The following is a 15,457-nucleotide window of genomic DNA, read 5'->3' as shown; positions in this document are numbered from 1 at the left end:
CCATTTTACTCGATCACCTCGAGGATTTGGGTCTGAGTGTCAATTGGGCGAAGAGCTCCCTGTCACCCAGTCAGAAAATATCTTTCCTGGGCACAGAACTGGACTCACTATCCATGATAGCGCGACTATCACAACAGCGCGCGGTAGACATTCGACGCACAGCGAACTCTTTTCGCTGCGGCGCGTCTGTCCCGCTCAAGAGATTTCAGAAGATGCTAGGTCTCATGGCCTCAGCATCGTCAGTGCTCCAGCTGGGTCTGCTCCGCATGCGCCCGCTGCAGTTTTGGCTGAAAGCGCGAGTCCCACGCGAAGCGTGGGCACCCGGTTCGCTTCGCCTCAGGGTCAATCAGAAATGCGTTACAGCTCTGAAACCCTGGAAAGCGAACGACTGGTACCAATCAGGTGTAAGCCTGGGGACTTCCTCGAGGGTGAAAGTGGTGTCCACGGACGCGTCCACCTCGGGATGGGGAGCGCTGCTCGAGGGCAGACCGTTCTTCGGCCAGTGGTCAGAACGGGAGAAGCTCCTGCACATAAACTGCCTCGAAATGCTGGCAGTAGACAACGCGCTGACGCGTTTTTGTCCCCAAATAAAAGGTCACCACGTCTTGGTCCGTTCGGACAACATGTCTGTGGTGTCCTACATAAATCGCCAGGGCGGCATCAGATCCGAGAAACTGTACAGGCTGGCAGAACGCCTCCTGGTATGGGCTCAGTGCAACCTGCGCTCGCTCAGAGCAGCGCACGTGCCAGGGATCTTGAATATAGGACCAGACAGACTGTCCAGGAACAATGTTCCGGCAGGCGAATGGTCTCTACACCCACAGACAGTCCAACTGCTGTGGAAGAAATTCGGCAGAGCGGAAGTGGACCTGTTTGCGTCTCAAGAAAACGCTCACTGTCAAGAATTTTTCTCCAAGAGCAGGAGCGCGCTGGCCCATGTGTGGCCCCGCCGCCCGCTCTATGCTTTTCCCCCCGTCTCTCTCCTGCCTCAGGTGATAGAACGGATCAGGGAAGAAGGATGCTCAGTACTGCTGGTAGCACCGTTCTGGAAAAACAAACCTTGGTTCCCAGCCGTGATGCAGTTAGCAAGTACTGCCCCGTGGCCAGTACCAGTGAGGAGAGATCTCCTCTCACAGGCCCGCGGCTCGATCTGGCATCCTCACCCGGAACTATGGTCCCTTCATGTCTGGGCCATCAACGGGTACATGTTGGACTCCCTAAAGGAGTATTAAACACGATCACGCAGGCTAGAGCTCCGTCTACAAGACGACTCTATTCTTCGAAATGGTCAGTGTTTTCGGGCTGGTGCACAGCCCGTGGTGTGTCACCCACAAACTGTGATGTGACGGAGGTGCTTTCCTTCCTACAAGAGCTGTTGGATGGGGGCAGGGCCCCCTCCACGCTCAAAGTTTATGTGGCGGCTATAGCAGCGTTCTCAGAAACAACGCTTGGTCAGTCAATAGGAAGGAACGATTTAGTCATCCGCTTCCTTAGAGGAGCTAAGAGACTGAATCCTCCCAGACCTCCCTCAGTCCCCGTATGGGACCTTTCTACGGTTCTGGAAGCCATGAAAGGTGCACCATTTGAGCCTTTACAGTCAATCGATTTGAAACACCTGTCTTTCAAAACGGTGTTTTTGCTGGCTCTCGCTTCAGTGAAGCGCATAGGGGATCTGCACGCGCTCTCTGTGAGCGCGGCGTGCATGGAGTTTGGGCCCAATGACTCAAAAGTTATACTCAAACCTAAGCACGGTTATGTTCCAAAATCCCTCAACACACCGTTTAGGGCGCAGATTATCTCTCTGTCAGCCCTACCGGTCCCTGATGAGGAAAGAGACGCGAGCCTCCTTTGCCCAGTCAGGGCATTACGAGCTTATGTGTCTCGCTCGTCTGTTTTCAGACAGACGGAACAGCTCTTTGTTTCGTTTAGCGGACGTTCTAAGGGACTAGCCGCGTCGAAACAGAGCCTATCCAGATGGATAGTTGATGCTATAGCGCTGGCATACGCCTCCAAGGGCATGCAGTGCCCTTTGGGTGTTAGAGCGCACTCCACGAGAGGCATGGCCTCTTCGTGGGCCTGGTCAAGTGGGATTGCCTTGCAAGATATTTGTATGGCGGCAGGCTGGGCCTCCCCGTCTACATTTATAAGGTTTTATAACCTAGAGGTTCCCGCCCTGCAGGCCAGGCTGCTGTCGGTCTAAACTACCAGTATTATCTGACCTGATGCGTTCAGCTCAGAATGCTGCGTTTGCTGAGCACAGCTCAATGTTCGACAGTATAAAGCTGGGCAAACTGTGTAAGACCCACATTTTTCCCCATCAGTTCAGGCCGTACCCCGCCCTGTCTGTATGATGAAATTCGCGTCCCATCGACGCTACTTTATGTGGAAAAGTGAGGCTGCACCCCTCCTTCTTCCCGGACTCCCTGTGAGTTCACTGAGTGATTGTGCACTATATGTACCCCGGGCTTTCGCCCTTGGGTCTTTGGTGTCAGATCTCAGCATGCACGGCGTTTTACATTGGGTCCCCTAGCGTAAGATATCTTACGCAGTACGAGAGACCTCTCGTAAGAGAACGTACTCGGTTACTAACGTAACCTCGGTTCTCTCTAGAAGAGGGAACGAGTACTGCGTATCTTGCCGTGCATGCACACGCTCTGGTTGCTTCGATGATGAAAAACCAGATAATAGCTGCCTGCGAGCGATATTTATAGGCCTAGACCACGCCCATTTCGGCGGGACGTGACGCAGCGGGCGCGAAGTGCCCTGATTGGGTCTGACGTCACGCCAGGCCTCGCTCGATAGGCTGCTGCAGTTGCCGCAGAGCAGCCAATAGGCGCGCGAGCTGTCTCGCCTATGTCTGCATTGCTGCTGCAACGCGTTTTGCATTATTACAAAATTAAGGATAATTTTTGGCTTCAATATCTCGCGGAAAAGGATTTTCCCCTAGCGTAAGATATCTTACGCAGTACTCGTTCCCTCTTCTAGAGAGAACCGAGGTTACGTTAGTAACCGAGTACGTTTTCTGTGACAATGCAGACGGGTGCCAAACATCATGTGGCGGTGATGGGTTAGCATAAATCGCTAATAATAAATGAAATGCTCAGTTAATAGCAGCTAGATATTGTGTGCGTGAACATGATGTGAGATCTAATTCATACAGACAGTGTTGTGTTTTCTTGTCCTGCTGAAGAAAAAAAAAAAAACTGTCTAAAATAGTTAACAGGTTGGTTGACTATAGCCAGTGAAAACTTTCAAACCATTGTAGGCTGGTTTTAAGCTGTTTCTTTTAGTAGGAGTGATAAAAGGCAGACAAGATGTGCTAAGCATTAAACTGTTCACATCCCTTGGATAAGTGAGGAAATCCTCTGGGTTTTCATGCTCTTGTGGGGCGCTAGGCTAGTCTTTATCTGTCTAGCTCTGCTTATAATCTTCATATGGTCTATTCTTCTGTATTTCTTCCAAAATATCTTAGTTTAATCTCATTTGGAATCAAAATGATTTCTTCTCTTCAGCTGCAGAACAACTGTAGGATCTTTTTCTCTCTGAGCTTGATATGATCACAGGAAACTATCAGAGCATCACTGTGTGGGATTTTTACATTATTCAGCATTGCAGTGTTCAGCAAACATACAGGCCTCTGCGTATTATGGTGGATTTTCTGCACTGATTTGTGAGCTCATGGAGAATCAGAGGTTAGTTGATTGATGGTGTTTCATTTTCATGCAACAACCTATCGCATTCGACATATAGCACATTCCACATATAGCACATTTGAGCTATAGCACACTACCTTTTGTTGAACAGCTCAGGATTCTGGATCTTGGCGTCCGTGTCATAGACAAAGTGCTCTTGGGAGATGGTGACACTGTTGTCAAGACTGTCGTTCTTGCTGATGGTGACGACAGGGTAGCCCATCTGCAGGGTCCAGCGGTCCATGACCTGCGTGATGTTGATGTCCTTTCCCTCCCGCTGCATGGCCTGTGACACAAAATATCATACATCAAAACACACCATACACATACACGGATCACCGTATGGGGCATCTAACAGCTCAGAGTACAGCACATTGTGTCTGACAGTTTCAGTTAAGTGGAAGTGAGTTGTGTTGGTGGGCTTTAGGGTTTAGGGACCACCTAATGAAATTAGGTGGACCTAATGATTCATTCAGATTTGATGGCTTTAATGGGTTCTTACGCACATATTTGGACTGATTAAGGTTTTCTTTGTCTTGCAAAACTAAAACCCATCCAGGACTTTTAATTAAAAACTCTAAGTGAATAGAAAGGTGATTAAAATTCACTGTTCTTTTACACTGCACACGGAGGAACATTACAAGGAAATTTCCAGTTATCTAACCTCTCTATACAAGAGAGATGCTTGTAAAGGAGCAGAATTAGATTTATAAGTCTGATTTCTTCAGAGGAAGTTTCTCCTCCTATTTTATACAAGTAAAACATAAAATTGGATCTCATGGCTCATTAATGAGGAAATCTTCTAATGTGACTATGCTTTGTCCATGGGGGAAATATACTGGTTATTCTTTGAAAAAGAAATGCTGCTATGAATGGCTCAGCATAGTGGACAACTGGCAGGTTTCTGTATGAATTGATATGGAAGTTTCTTGTATGAATCAGCAGTCATTGGTCTGAGCCCCGCTTGGAACAGGCCAAGTGGAACCAGTTGCATTGGTGCCGTGACCCGGATGTGACCGAGGTTTAGAGGAGTGAGTCTAACGGAGGCCAGCTAGTAAGAGCTGTGCAGGTAAACTTCACTCCCCTGCTCTCAAGAGTTTTGCTCGAGGCTGCTGTCTTTAACGTCCGTGTTAGCAGGCCCGTGTCATATTCCAGATGATAACTAACTTTGTTGAATTTCTTGGAACAGTGCAAGTAGAACCATTCACATTGGTAGTGTGACCCGGATACAAATAAGGTTCAGGGGGGTGAGTGTAACGGATAATAAGAGCTATGCAAGTAAACCTCACTCCCTTGACCTAGCGACTGATGCTAAGTCTGTGGGATTTAGCATTGTTAGCCTTGTTAACATGCCCACCTCCTGTACTGGCAATTGCTGATTCAAGCCCCGCTCTGAGCGGGCCGAGCGGAACCGGATGCACTAAAGTTAAACTCTACTGGAATCAACCAAGTTCAGTTTCCCATGTGCTCTATATGAAGAGTACTTGTGTATCACTTCCAATGTAAAGTCAGTATTTTGAGGTTTTATTTCAGTCCTGATGCAGCTGTCTGTATCCACAGTAGACCAGATCAGAGCGAATGTCATTTGCTCTACATATATTTCTAATCATTTCCATTCACGGCATCCTAAAGAGGTGCAGCATTTCATACTTACTGGAGCCAATCAGTAATTTTGTATGAAATTGGTTGTAACCGTTGGAGAGCTACAGTGTTTCTGCAGCAGTACTGAGTCAGTGTGTTGTGGATACCCATGGGACTGGAAGAGAAATGTGGCGACAGAAACAAAGTGCTCTGTCAGGCTCTCTTGCATTCTGCAAACTTAAGCTTGACTAGATCAGTCGAGCATGTGAACTTCCCTTCTCCAATGTAACTGGGACCCTCTTGCTTATAGGAATTGATTATGACCATTGTGAGTGTTCAAATATATCTTTATGTCAAGGATATTATATAGAAAATGTTAAGTGAAACCGGGCAACTTCTCACATCTGTCGATGTCTCACAGTTTGTTTACCATGTGAAGAAGAGGCTCTGCAGAGGCTGATGACGGCAGCTGATGTTCCTACATTAAGAATCATTTCCTGTAGGACGCTTTCAGGAAGCCACTGTACCTTTGCCCTGGTGAAAATAATTAAAGGAAGTGTAGGCCGGTCCGGCATGGGTCCTGAGCTTGACAAAGTGCTTTGTGGGCGCTTAGCACTGCCAGATTATTGCAGCAAATTGGATTTCATGAATAGCTAATGAACATAGCGCATATCAGTATTCATTAGATGATGGGCTGTCAAGGACTGTTAATGTAGCTAAATTCGTCAGTGCCTCACAAACACGGTCACTGAGAGGATACAAGGGTCCTGGTTTGGTCCCTTCACATGAATTCACCTTTAAATCCTTTCTGTTCTGAAAGACAAAATGAAGAAGCGGGCGCCCATCAGCCGACACTTAGGAGAGTGATGTGAATGACAAAACGCTTCATACGATGCTGATAGCTGCTAAATGTCCTGCTGTTCCATTACAAACTATAATAACTTTGAGATTATGCTTGAAAGTAATCTCATTAAAGTCATGACACTTTGTGAGATGAGCACTGAGAGGACTTGCTGAGAGTCGTCTGACTTTAAAAGCACATCTCTGTGCTGATGACTTGAACCCAACGCTCAACTTCACTGTGATTATGGATGGCCAACAGTTTCACTCGCTCTTACTCAGTGTCCTAAGCTTTTTTATGTCCTCATCTATTTCTTTAAATGGTTAAATCTTACATATTAGATAATTAAGGTTTTATATTAAGTTGGTATTATTTACAACTGCTCTGGGGTGCGTTTCCCGTACAACAACATAACTCGCTGGTTCACTACCATAGTACAATGCATCGTTTAAGAAACCAACTAGCTAGTCAAGACTATTTCCCAAAACCGCACAGTCGCAAATTGGTAGTTAGACCACGTTGGTTAATGATGTCACGCAGGTGGTGGAGTAATAACTCCTTTTAATGAATCTGTTTGAGATTTTTTGCTAGATGTTTTGCTATAAATTACGGACATGGCATCTGAGGACTATCTCTTATTTTTCTCAGTTATTTAACTTTATTTCCAGATTCAATCATAGGCTCGTTCTTACGTACTAGAGCACGTTCGCACATGCGCACTCTTCAAAAACGGTGCTTAAAATCTCTTGACAAACTAAAAGACAAATGAAATTTGTATGTACTCTAAATAAAATATATAGATTGTACTGAATGTCAGCTAGCTTATTTGGCTCAAAATAAGGATGTATTAAGCCCACATGTCTTGCAAACAAGAAACTATGCTTCTAACCACAAGTCGAAATCTGTCGTTCCAACCACACTAACGATGGTTTCGGGAAACACCAACTCGTTGAACTATGCTGATAACGACGGAACTTGCGACCATAGGTTTCTAACAATGCTTTTGGGAAACGCACCCCTGCACAGGTGTGTTAGCATATTAGCATTATGTAGCGTCACACTTCCAGCCTTAATTCATTTTGTTATCTTAGCAATTACATCTGAAGTATCTATAGCAGCCATATAACCGTGTAGCCCAAGACTGGTTTCCCACTGAAGTTAAGCAGGGTTGAGTCTGGTCACCTGGATGGGACACCTCCTGGGAAAACCTGGTTGATGCTGGAGGAGGTGTTAGTGAGGCCAGCATGGGGTGCTCACCCTGTGGTCTGTGTGGCTCCTAATACCCCAGTATAGTGATGGGGACACTATACTGTAAAAACAAGCGCCGTCCTTTGGATGAGACGCTTAACCGAGGTTCTGACTCTCTGGGGTCATAAAAAAATCCCAGGATGTCCTTCCAAAAAAAAAAAAGAGTAGGGATGTTACCCGGGATCCTGGCCAAATTTGCCCATTGGCATCTTCATGGCCCTCTAATCACTAATCATCCCCATATAGACTGATTGGCTTCATCACTGTCTCCTCTCCACCAATAAGCTGGTGTGTGGTGGCGTTCTGGCGCAATATGGCTGCCATCTAGGTGGATGCTGCACATTGGTGGTGGTTGACGAGATTCCCCCTTCCATGTAAAGCACTTTGAGTGTTTATTAGATGTTTATTAGATTATTAGATGTGGGATAGTCTCACTTGATACTTCCATCCACGAAGGCGTATGAGGCATATGGAAATACCATATAAAGAAACAAAATGCCAATACTAGCACTTGCTTTGTATGTGTGTAAAAAAAAAAAAAAAAAAAAAAAAGATTATTTAAATTGTTTTGTTAAACATATAATTTAATGTCATTTAATGTAGAAGCTGTGCATTAGCATTATTATTGCAGCATTAGTTGTCCCGGTAATTAAACTGAAGGAATAAAAAAAGTATAAAAAAATATGGAGAAATTAAAGCAGCGAATCTCAGGAAACATGCCTGTCAGTGTTTTTGTCAGGAGGGGGGGCAGTCATGCCAAATAAATACTGTATTTTTGAGACATGAGTGACGCATCTAAATAGGTCAATTTTCTTTCAACGGTGGATCATTTTTAGATTTTCCTTAGGTTATTCTCGGCTACACCTGAGCTGAAGGGCAGATGCTCATGTTTAATCTGAGAGACTCATCAGGCTTGTCAGCAATTATGTGACACTCCACTAATCTGGTCTGATAAGATTCGAGTAATTTATAAGTTAATTAAAACCACCAGAATCAGCAGCAGCAAGACTTCATAATCAGTATCTGTGAACATTTGCATTTAGCAGGTTACAGCGATTAGATTTCTGGATCAATATGTGACCCTCCCATGTGGACTTGTGGAAAACGTTTTCATATTAAGTGAAACCTCAAGTTTAAAAGCAAGACTATCAAACACAACCCAGCCTGCGCATCGAACTCCTTCCAGTGTGGCATTTCCATAAAACCCTAATGTGTTGATGTGAGTAGGTGGTGTATTGGCATGAATTGTGAGCCACTGATGATGTGCAGTTATATAATGGCCTCTGCCCTACATGTCTATGCAGCGCATGAATCTCTGAACACCTGCCTGCAGGAGACGCACTGGGTGAATTTAAGTAGGTTGAACACATACAATTTCACTCGTCAGCTCGCCGCTCACTGACCCCATCGATGATTCCCACTCGTGGATGGAGGTCTGACACCCAGAAGATGCTTAAGATCTTACCTCTGAGAATTTGTTCCACAAGTCATCTCGTGCCGCGTTCCCATACATGTGCGTCATCAAGTAATCCTGCAAATAGACAGAGACGGAGATCAATATTGGAAGAGAAATAAATTGGACTTGGACAGGAACGGTGAACTTGGGAAACGAAATAAGCCAAAACAATAACATTACTAATCTGCTCAATTCAAGCTGAACATATGCAAATTAGCAGCAGATGTTTGGGTGTGATTGGCTGTCAGATCAAGGAGGACCATAAGGAGGCCAATTAGAGGCTGATTATGTTGTTCAAGTCGATGCTGCATCAGCGTGTCACAGAATGAGTAAAATCAGCAACACAATTTTACAGGAGTTTCGTTCAAGACAATGCTAAAGTTATCCATATTAAAATAAACAGCCTGGGTTATGAAAAAATAATGGGGGAAAATCATTAATTAATTCAGTGACTAAAAACTTAAATACTTTTACAAAGTAGTACTTTGACGATATCTGAAAATCATATTCACATAACAAACTGTCAATGTATTTACATGATACCCATGTACAACTTGCTATTACCTAAATTTAGTAAACATGTACTTGTTAAGTGAACATTTATAAATGTTATACATTTATAAAAGTAAAAAGTGAGCTTTGTGAAGAAAATAAACACCTCACCATAAGTCAGCAAAGTAAATACAAGTACTTCAACATCAATCACAGAAAAATGTGCAGAGTGGATGAATATCTGTAATGTTGTATATTACTGAAGCTAAGACACTAGTGGGTGTTCATTTCTCTGCTAAAAGACTTTAATCTGTTAAACAGAGGCAGAGCTTGTGCCAAACACTACATTATCAGTGTGTCTGTTCTGCCCTGCAGTCTCAGTCATACAGGTGGTGGGCGACATGAAGAAGGAGTCTGATCCTAGAGAGCACATTTACATTCATCTGATAAGCACATCTGGTGGGAAGCCTTTTCCCTGCTGTACGAGATTCATCGATAACTCTCGAGTGACCGTGAGCGATAAACCCGTCAACTGTAATCCTCTTCCTGTTGCTGAAGTCAAGAGCACATGCTGACATAAAATAGCATGTTCTCTGTTAATTCTGGGGTATGTGACATACAATGGACTGATTTCGAACTCCCTTTATACTGTGTTTTAAAGGGATAATTCTCAAATTTTCCACACTTCTGTGGAATACAGTCTTTTGTTATGAACTGTCGTAGAAATTTTAAACTGTATATTAAACTAACCATGTTTCTAACATCTAACCTTATTTAACATCTAACATTTGAACAGGATATATTGTACGAAACCGATGGAAAACTTGTGTCTTTGAGTGTGTGCGTATGTGTGTATAAATAACATAGTTTGGGAAATGAAACTAGACAGTCTGTTAGAATCTTGTGATGAACAAATGAAGTCATCATTAAAACAGTTTGCTTGTGCCAGTGACAGAGGAAAAAGGTTGGGGCTTTTGAAACAATTGAACCAATCATATTGAAGGTGACATGTTAGTCTTATTTGTTTTCTCGATTCTATAAAAACTGTTGTATCTGTGTTTTACGGTGGGATTCTCAATGGAATTTGTCTGAGATCCTCCGGCCTTGCTTCTTAGGAGAGATTCCCTGAAAACTGCTCGGGAAGATATCCTGGCCGTGATTAAAGCATTTAAAGGACATTTGCTGAAAGTCTGTCTGTTATTACTGCTGCGCAGCAGGTCAGTTTAGGGAAGCAAGTAAGTTAGATTAAGAGACTCGGCCAGTTGTCGACGGAAGACGCAGAGAGCTAGTGTATAAAGGTTATTAAAGGTGCTGTAAGCGATGCCACGCGTTTTTTAGGCCAAAACATTTTTTGTCACATACAGCAAACATCTCCTCACTATCCGCTAGCTGCCTGTCCCCTGAACACACTGTAAAAAAACGCGGTCTCTGTAGACACCACAGGCTCCACAAACAGCAACAAAAACAAACTGGGCTAACCCGCACCATGAAACACAACAAACAGTGTTCCAGCCAATCACCGACAAGAAGTATTTGAGGGTGGGGTTTGGAGGGTTAGTGTGCGTGCACATGAAGTGGGTGTGGAGGAGAGAGAAGCATGAAGAGGGAAGTTTGAATTATGGCCGAAACACGACCAAAGAGGTGTCCGATGAACAAATTGCAAAGAAGAGGGACAAGGATAAGGGACGAGGATAAGGAACGCGCGAAATACCGAATTTACATCGGAAAAACCTTTTAAAGGTGGCGAGAACTCCGCCGGTAGAAGGGCTTCCAATCCACATTCAGTTGCTCTGTTTTTGCAGAACAGGTAAATCCATATTTCTTTCTAAACTGACGTTCATGTTCGCCAAACCAACACAAGGATGTAATTAGCTAGAACTATGCAGTCAGCGTTAACTTTGGTGAATACAACATACAGTATAACGTTATGTTTCTAGCAGCTAGCGATCAATCTCTATTGTAAATGATCAAGCAAATTCACAGTAGGGCAACAATTTGTGTGAATGATTGTTTTCATCCACTGTTTGTTATGAATTTGAATGTTCATTTATAGGCTGTTGACAACTTTGACAAAATTTGTTTACGACGCCGCCGTTGTTTATTCTCACTGGGAAACGCGAAGCTACGTTATCTTGCTATTATTGCGTCCTTGTATGGGAGCTATAGTTATAGCTTCAGGTGGCGAAACGATTTTAAAATAATGTTTCTCTTTTTCTGCATTCTGTTCTGCATTATATAAAACCCTTTATCTAACTTAGCGACATTACACATTGAATGAAGTATCAGTAAAACTTAACTTTGTTTGTAGTGACTACTACGGATAATATTGGAAGGGAGGGGAGGAGGGAGGAGACGGGATGAGGAGGAGGGAGGGTCTAGCTAGCCTCCGTTTTGTTTGACAACAATTCGAATGTCAACAAGAAGTTACGACTCCCAGCATCGCTTACAGCACCTTTAAGTGTCGATTGGAAGACGCTATGGGTGTCGATTGGAAGACGCCAGATTTATTTATTAAGTGTCGATTTGCAGACGCTAGATAGTCAGGTTTAGGAAAAAATACACTACAGAAGTCATAAGAGAACAAAAGAACAAAACAAGTCAGATTTCCACAGTTAAATGCCAGCACTCAATACAATTAAATGCACTCAATACTATTGGCTTTATGTATTTCGATGCATCAGGTTTGAAAGATTCAATGAGATCTTAGAGAAGAGACGGTTTAAAGTGGATAATCAAAGACTATAAATATGAATTTGGAATGACATGAACGTAAGCAGATGATGGCAGTTTTTTTTTTTTTAGGGTGAACTTGTCCTTTAATAAGGTAATTATTTTAGACTTTGTTTCATGAATCAAATCAAAAGGGGCACTTGTTGAAATGTGGACAGGCGTCTTGCTGAGAGGTTTGAGCAAATTGCATTGGGATCCTGAAAGTGTGACTCAGTCCAGCTGGCCTCCATCACTCTACATGCTCTGCTGAGCTCTCCGAGAGTCTGGGATTTGAGTCTGGAGCAGAACCAGATTCATGTTACCATCCTGATGAATCTGTTTTAAACCAGTGCAATTCATCTTTCTCTCTCTCTCTCTGTCTCCTCCATCATTGACCTGAAGGGAAGTGACCATGTGGCCCAATCTCTCCTCTGATAGGGTCGTCAGTGTGTCGTCATTATTTTGACATTGATGTTCTGCTGACGGCCACAGCTAGAGGAAAGACGAGTAAAAATAAATCTAATTGCCACATCAGTTAGTCAGAGTAATTTGTGTGTGTGTGTGTATGTGTGTGTGTGTGTGTGTGTACTCTAAATATCTCTAATAAATTATACAGAAGCCAGCTTGAATTTATTGATTTGAAATAATAAAATGCATGGAAAACTGCACCTCTTGTTGAAGAAACTTTTGTTTCAGAAATTGAAAATAATGCAACTACATAAATAAAATAATATTTGTATTTTAAATATACATTTTTGCCATTAAAAATTAATACAATTATAATGAAATATGTACATAATCTATATGGTTTTATAATATGAGAATTTTTTGTGCCTTAAAGGGACTATGTGTAGCTTTTTAGGTATTTTATTATCTAAAATCAATATTTTTATTCATAAATATGCCCTCAATGGTGTACAAATACCTATGCCAATGATCAGACTAATCCTCGTAAACGAAGAATTTATTATCTTTATATACATGGGACGGGTAAGTCCACGGAGGCTTCCATGTAGTTCCGCCATCTTGAAAAACTATAATAGCAGAGAGGGACAAAAAGTACTAGGCCAACGCGTTTCCACAACGCGTTTTCGTTCAGAACCAGCGTCACGTGACTGAAGCCAGCAGAAGCGGAGGCGCAGAGCAGTGAGAGGCGCTTGTCACTGCCGCGGCAAGTTTAAAAGGCTGCACTGCACGGTTATTTATACACCGTTCATTCATACATATGAGTCACAGGATAAGGACTCCTCGTCGTCGAAAAAGTCCAAAATAGACCGTAAAAGGAAACGTGACCGGAGATTACAAAAACAAGGGTTAATGTCGGGATAGCTAACTCAGGAGAAAGCTTTCAAAAGAGACGCTGAAGTTGCCTGCTTTCTTCTCGACAGGTAAGTCAATGTTACGGCCTTAATTACAAGCTTTTTTTTCATTGCTTGGTTGTGTACTTTATCGCGAAGCAAAGAGGACACGGAGACTGACAGAATAGACAGAGCAGGTTACTTATGATATAAAAAAATCTCAGCTCTCAGATTCTGTCACTTTTATTACGAAATTCAAACAATATATACTGTTTTTTTTGGCGCTAGCGGCACGTGAACCGATCATCTCTAGCTAGTAAATAAACACAAATGAACAATGTTGAAAGATACAGTACAACTTACCGAAATGTATATTCCTCATACATTATATCGACCAATCAATCAAACAAATGGTAAACAGCTGGAGAACAATTATGTATGTCACAACATTTACCTCAGGAAAGCCATTTAATGACCATAATAAAGGCTAGCAGTTAGTTGGCTAGAAAAAAAGAGCTATAAAGAGTATTTTGCTAAATATGTGTACTATATTACATATTTATTATATTTTTATTTATATCATTAAATAAAGTTATTATAATAAAAAAAAACGCATTATATATCTTTCTGTATGTTTACAGCATAAGGTGAGTTGTTTTTTTCTTGAGAAAAATTAATGCCTATCTTGTGTAGATACCCCCCACCCCCCGCTCCTCCATAAATCTCACTCCAAGCAAAACTCAAAAGTTGGCAGCTATGTTATATAGACAGTAGAACATTTATAGTTAAAAGTTAAACAGACTCTTTGATGAATAGCAGCTATTGAGTAAAGTAACGATAGAGAAGGCTCTGATGATGATGATATCTAACAATGCACGTACTTCAAAAAATATAACGAGTAAAGAAGGCATTACTACTAATTACCATAGTTAATGTTTTTCACAGTCAGTAATTGATAACTAACAATCTTTTTTTCGTTGTTTCAAGTTTCAGTTTGTTTTAAATAACAAACCTGTTCACCAAGAAAAACTCGAAGTGCTATTATAAGACATCCTGTCATAGCTTTTTGGTACATAACGGCAACCGTAGATGCAACGCGCATTTGAAAAAGTGAGGCGCTGGAGAGCATTATTCATTTGAATGCAAAATACAATTTCACCACTAGATGGGAGAAATTCCTACACAGAGTCCCTTTAAATGTGTCTTTTTGTGATTGTATAAAGATGCTAAATTGTATATTTGACCGTTGTCCCTGCATTCGGCAGGTATAAATTGGCTGCTGAATGAGATTTTTGCAGTATGAAATACCCACTCTGCTCATTTGCATACATTTGCATAGCAGCGAGGGACCAACCAGAGCCATTTAATGTTTGTGATGACATTTTCCAGTCTGCTTGGCCTAAAAATGTGTATTTTAATGACTGTGTTGCTACCCACCACTGTTTAGTGACCAAAACGCTCTTATAGCATGAAAGACAGAAAAACACACATACAGTGTTCCTCACGCATGAGAGTTGACTAGCACTAACCATCTATCAATTATAGAGAGTGGTGTTGCTATAAGCTAAGCTAATGTGACACTGTAATGAGAATAAACAATACATAGCACAGACAAATAATGGGAATTTTTAATTTGGAGACAATATTTGATAAATATATATTTTTAATTACTCCATTCTACAGTTTCAAAGCACTATGGGGCTGTTTTAGCCAAACTACGCTATTTTATTAGCGGGCATACAAAGCCTGTACTATACTTAGTTATTTGTTGTACTTGTGATGCCGAAAAGTCCGTCTAGTTAGACAGCTAGGATCAGATCTAAAGACACACTTCATAACTCAACAGATTCCAGTGGGATGGGTGTGTGTATAATTAACTTAATGTAATTAGCAAAGGCTAGTTACTCTTCTGACAATCTTCAGGACAGAATAATATCCTGAACGTCCCTTCATCAGATATTATAACCACATTCAGTTATGGTTCCCCATTTTGCAAAGCCAAATTACTTACCAAGGGAGACAAAAGATTGATCGCTTTCGATATGTAAATCCCCCGGAGCTAAAACACAAGTTTTCTGTGAGAGCCTTCACCACAACAGTCAAAGCAGATCATAAATAATTCATTATTCATCCTTCTAAA

General features: G+C 42.2%; 1 protein-coding gene across 1 annotated transcript in view; it reads right to left on the bottom strand.

Moving 5' to 3' along the window:
* LOC309497858 (thyrotropin-releasing hormone-degrading ectoenzyme-like) overlaps positions 1-15,457 on the bottom strand; it is a 154,176-nt gene that overhangs the window by 39,457 nt on the left and 99,262 nt on the right. The window contains exons 8-9 of the mRNA XM_082168202.1: positions 8,828-8,893; positions 3,791-3,978 (exon numbers count right to left, since the gene is read on the bottom strand). Coding sequence (XP_082024328.1) covers positions 3,791-3,978; positions 8,828-8,893 — 254 coding nt within the window. The remainder of the gene's footprint in view (positions 1-3,790; positions 3,979-8,827; positions 8,894-15,457) is intronic.

Source organism: Leuciscus leuciscus, assembly GCF_965113295.1.
Source record: "Leuciscus leuciscus genome assembly, chromosome: 4".
In the NCBI taxonomy this organism is placed as follows: domain Eukaryota; kingdom Metazoa; phylum Chordata; class Actinopteri; order Cypriniformes; family Leuciscidae; genus Leuciscus; species Leuciscus leuciscus.
This window is presented reverse-complemented; position numbering and strand designations above follow the sequence as displayed.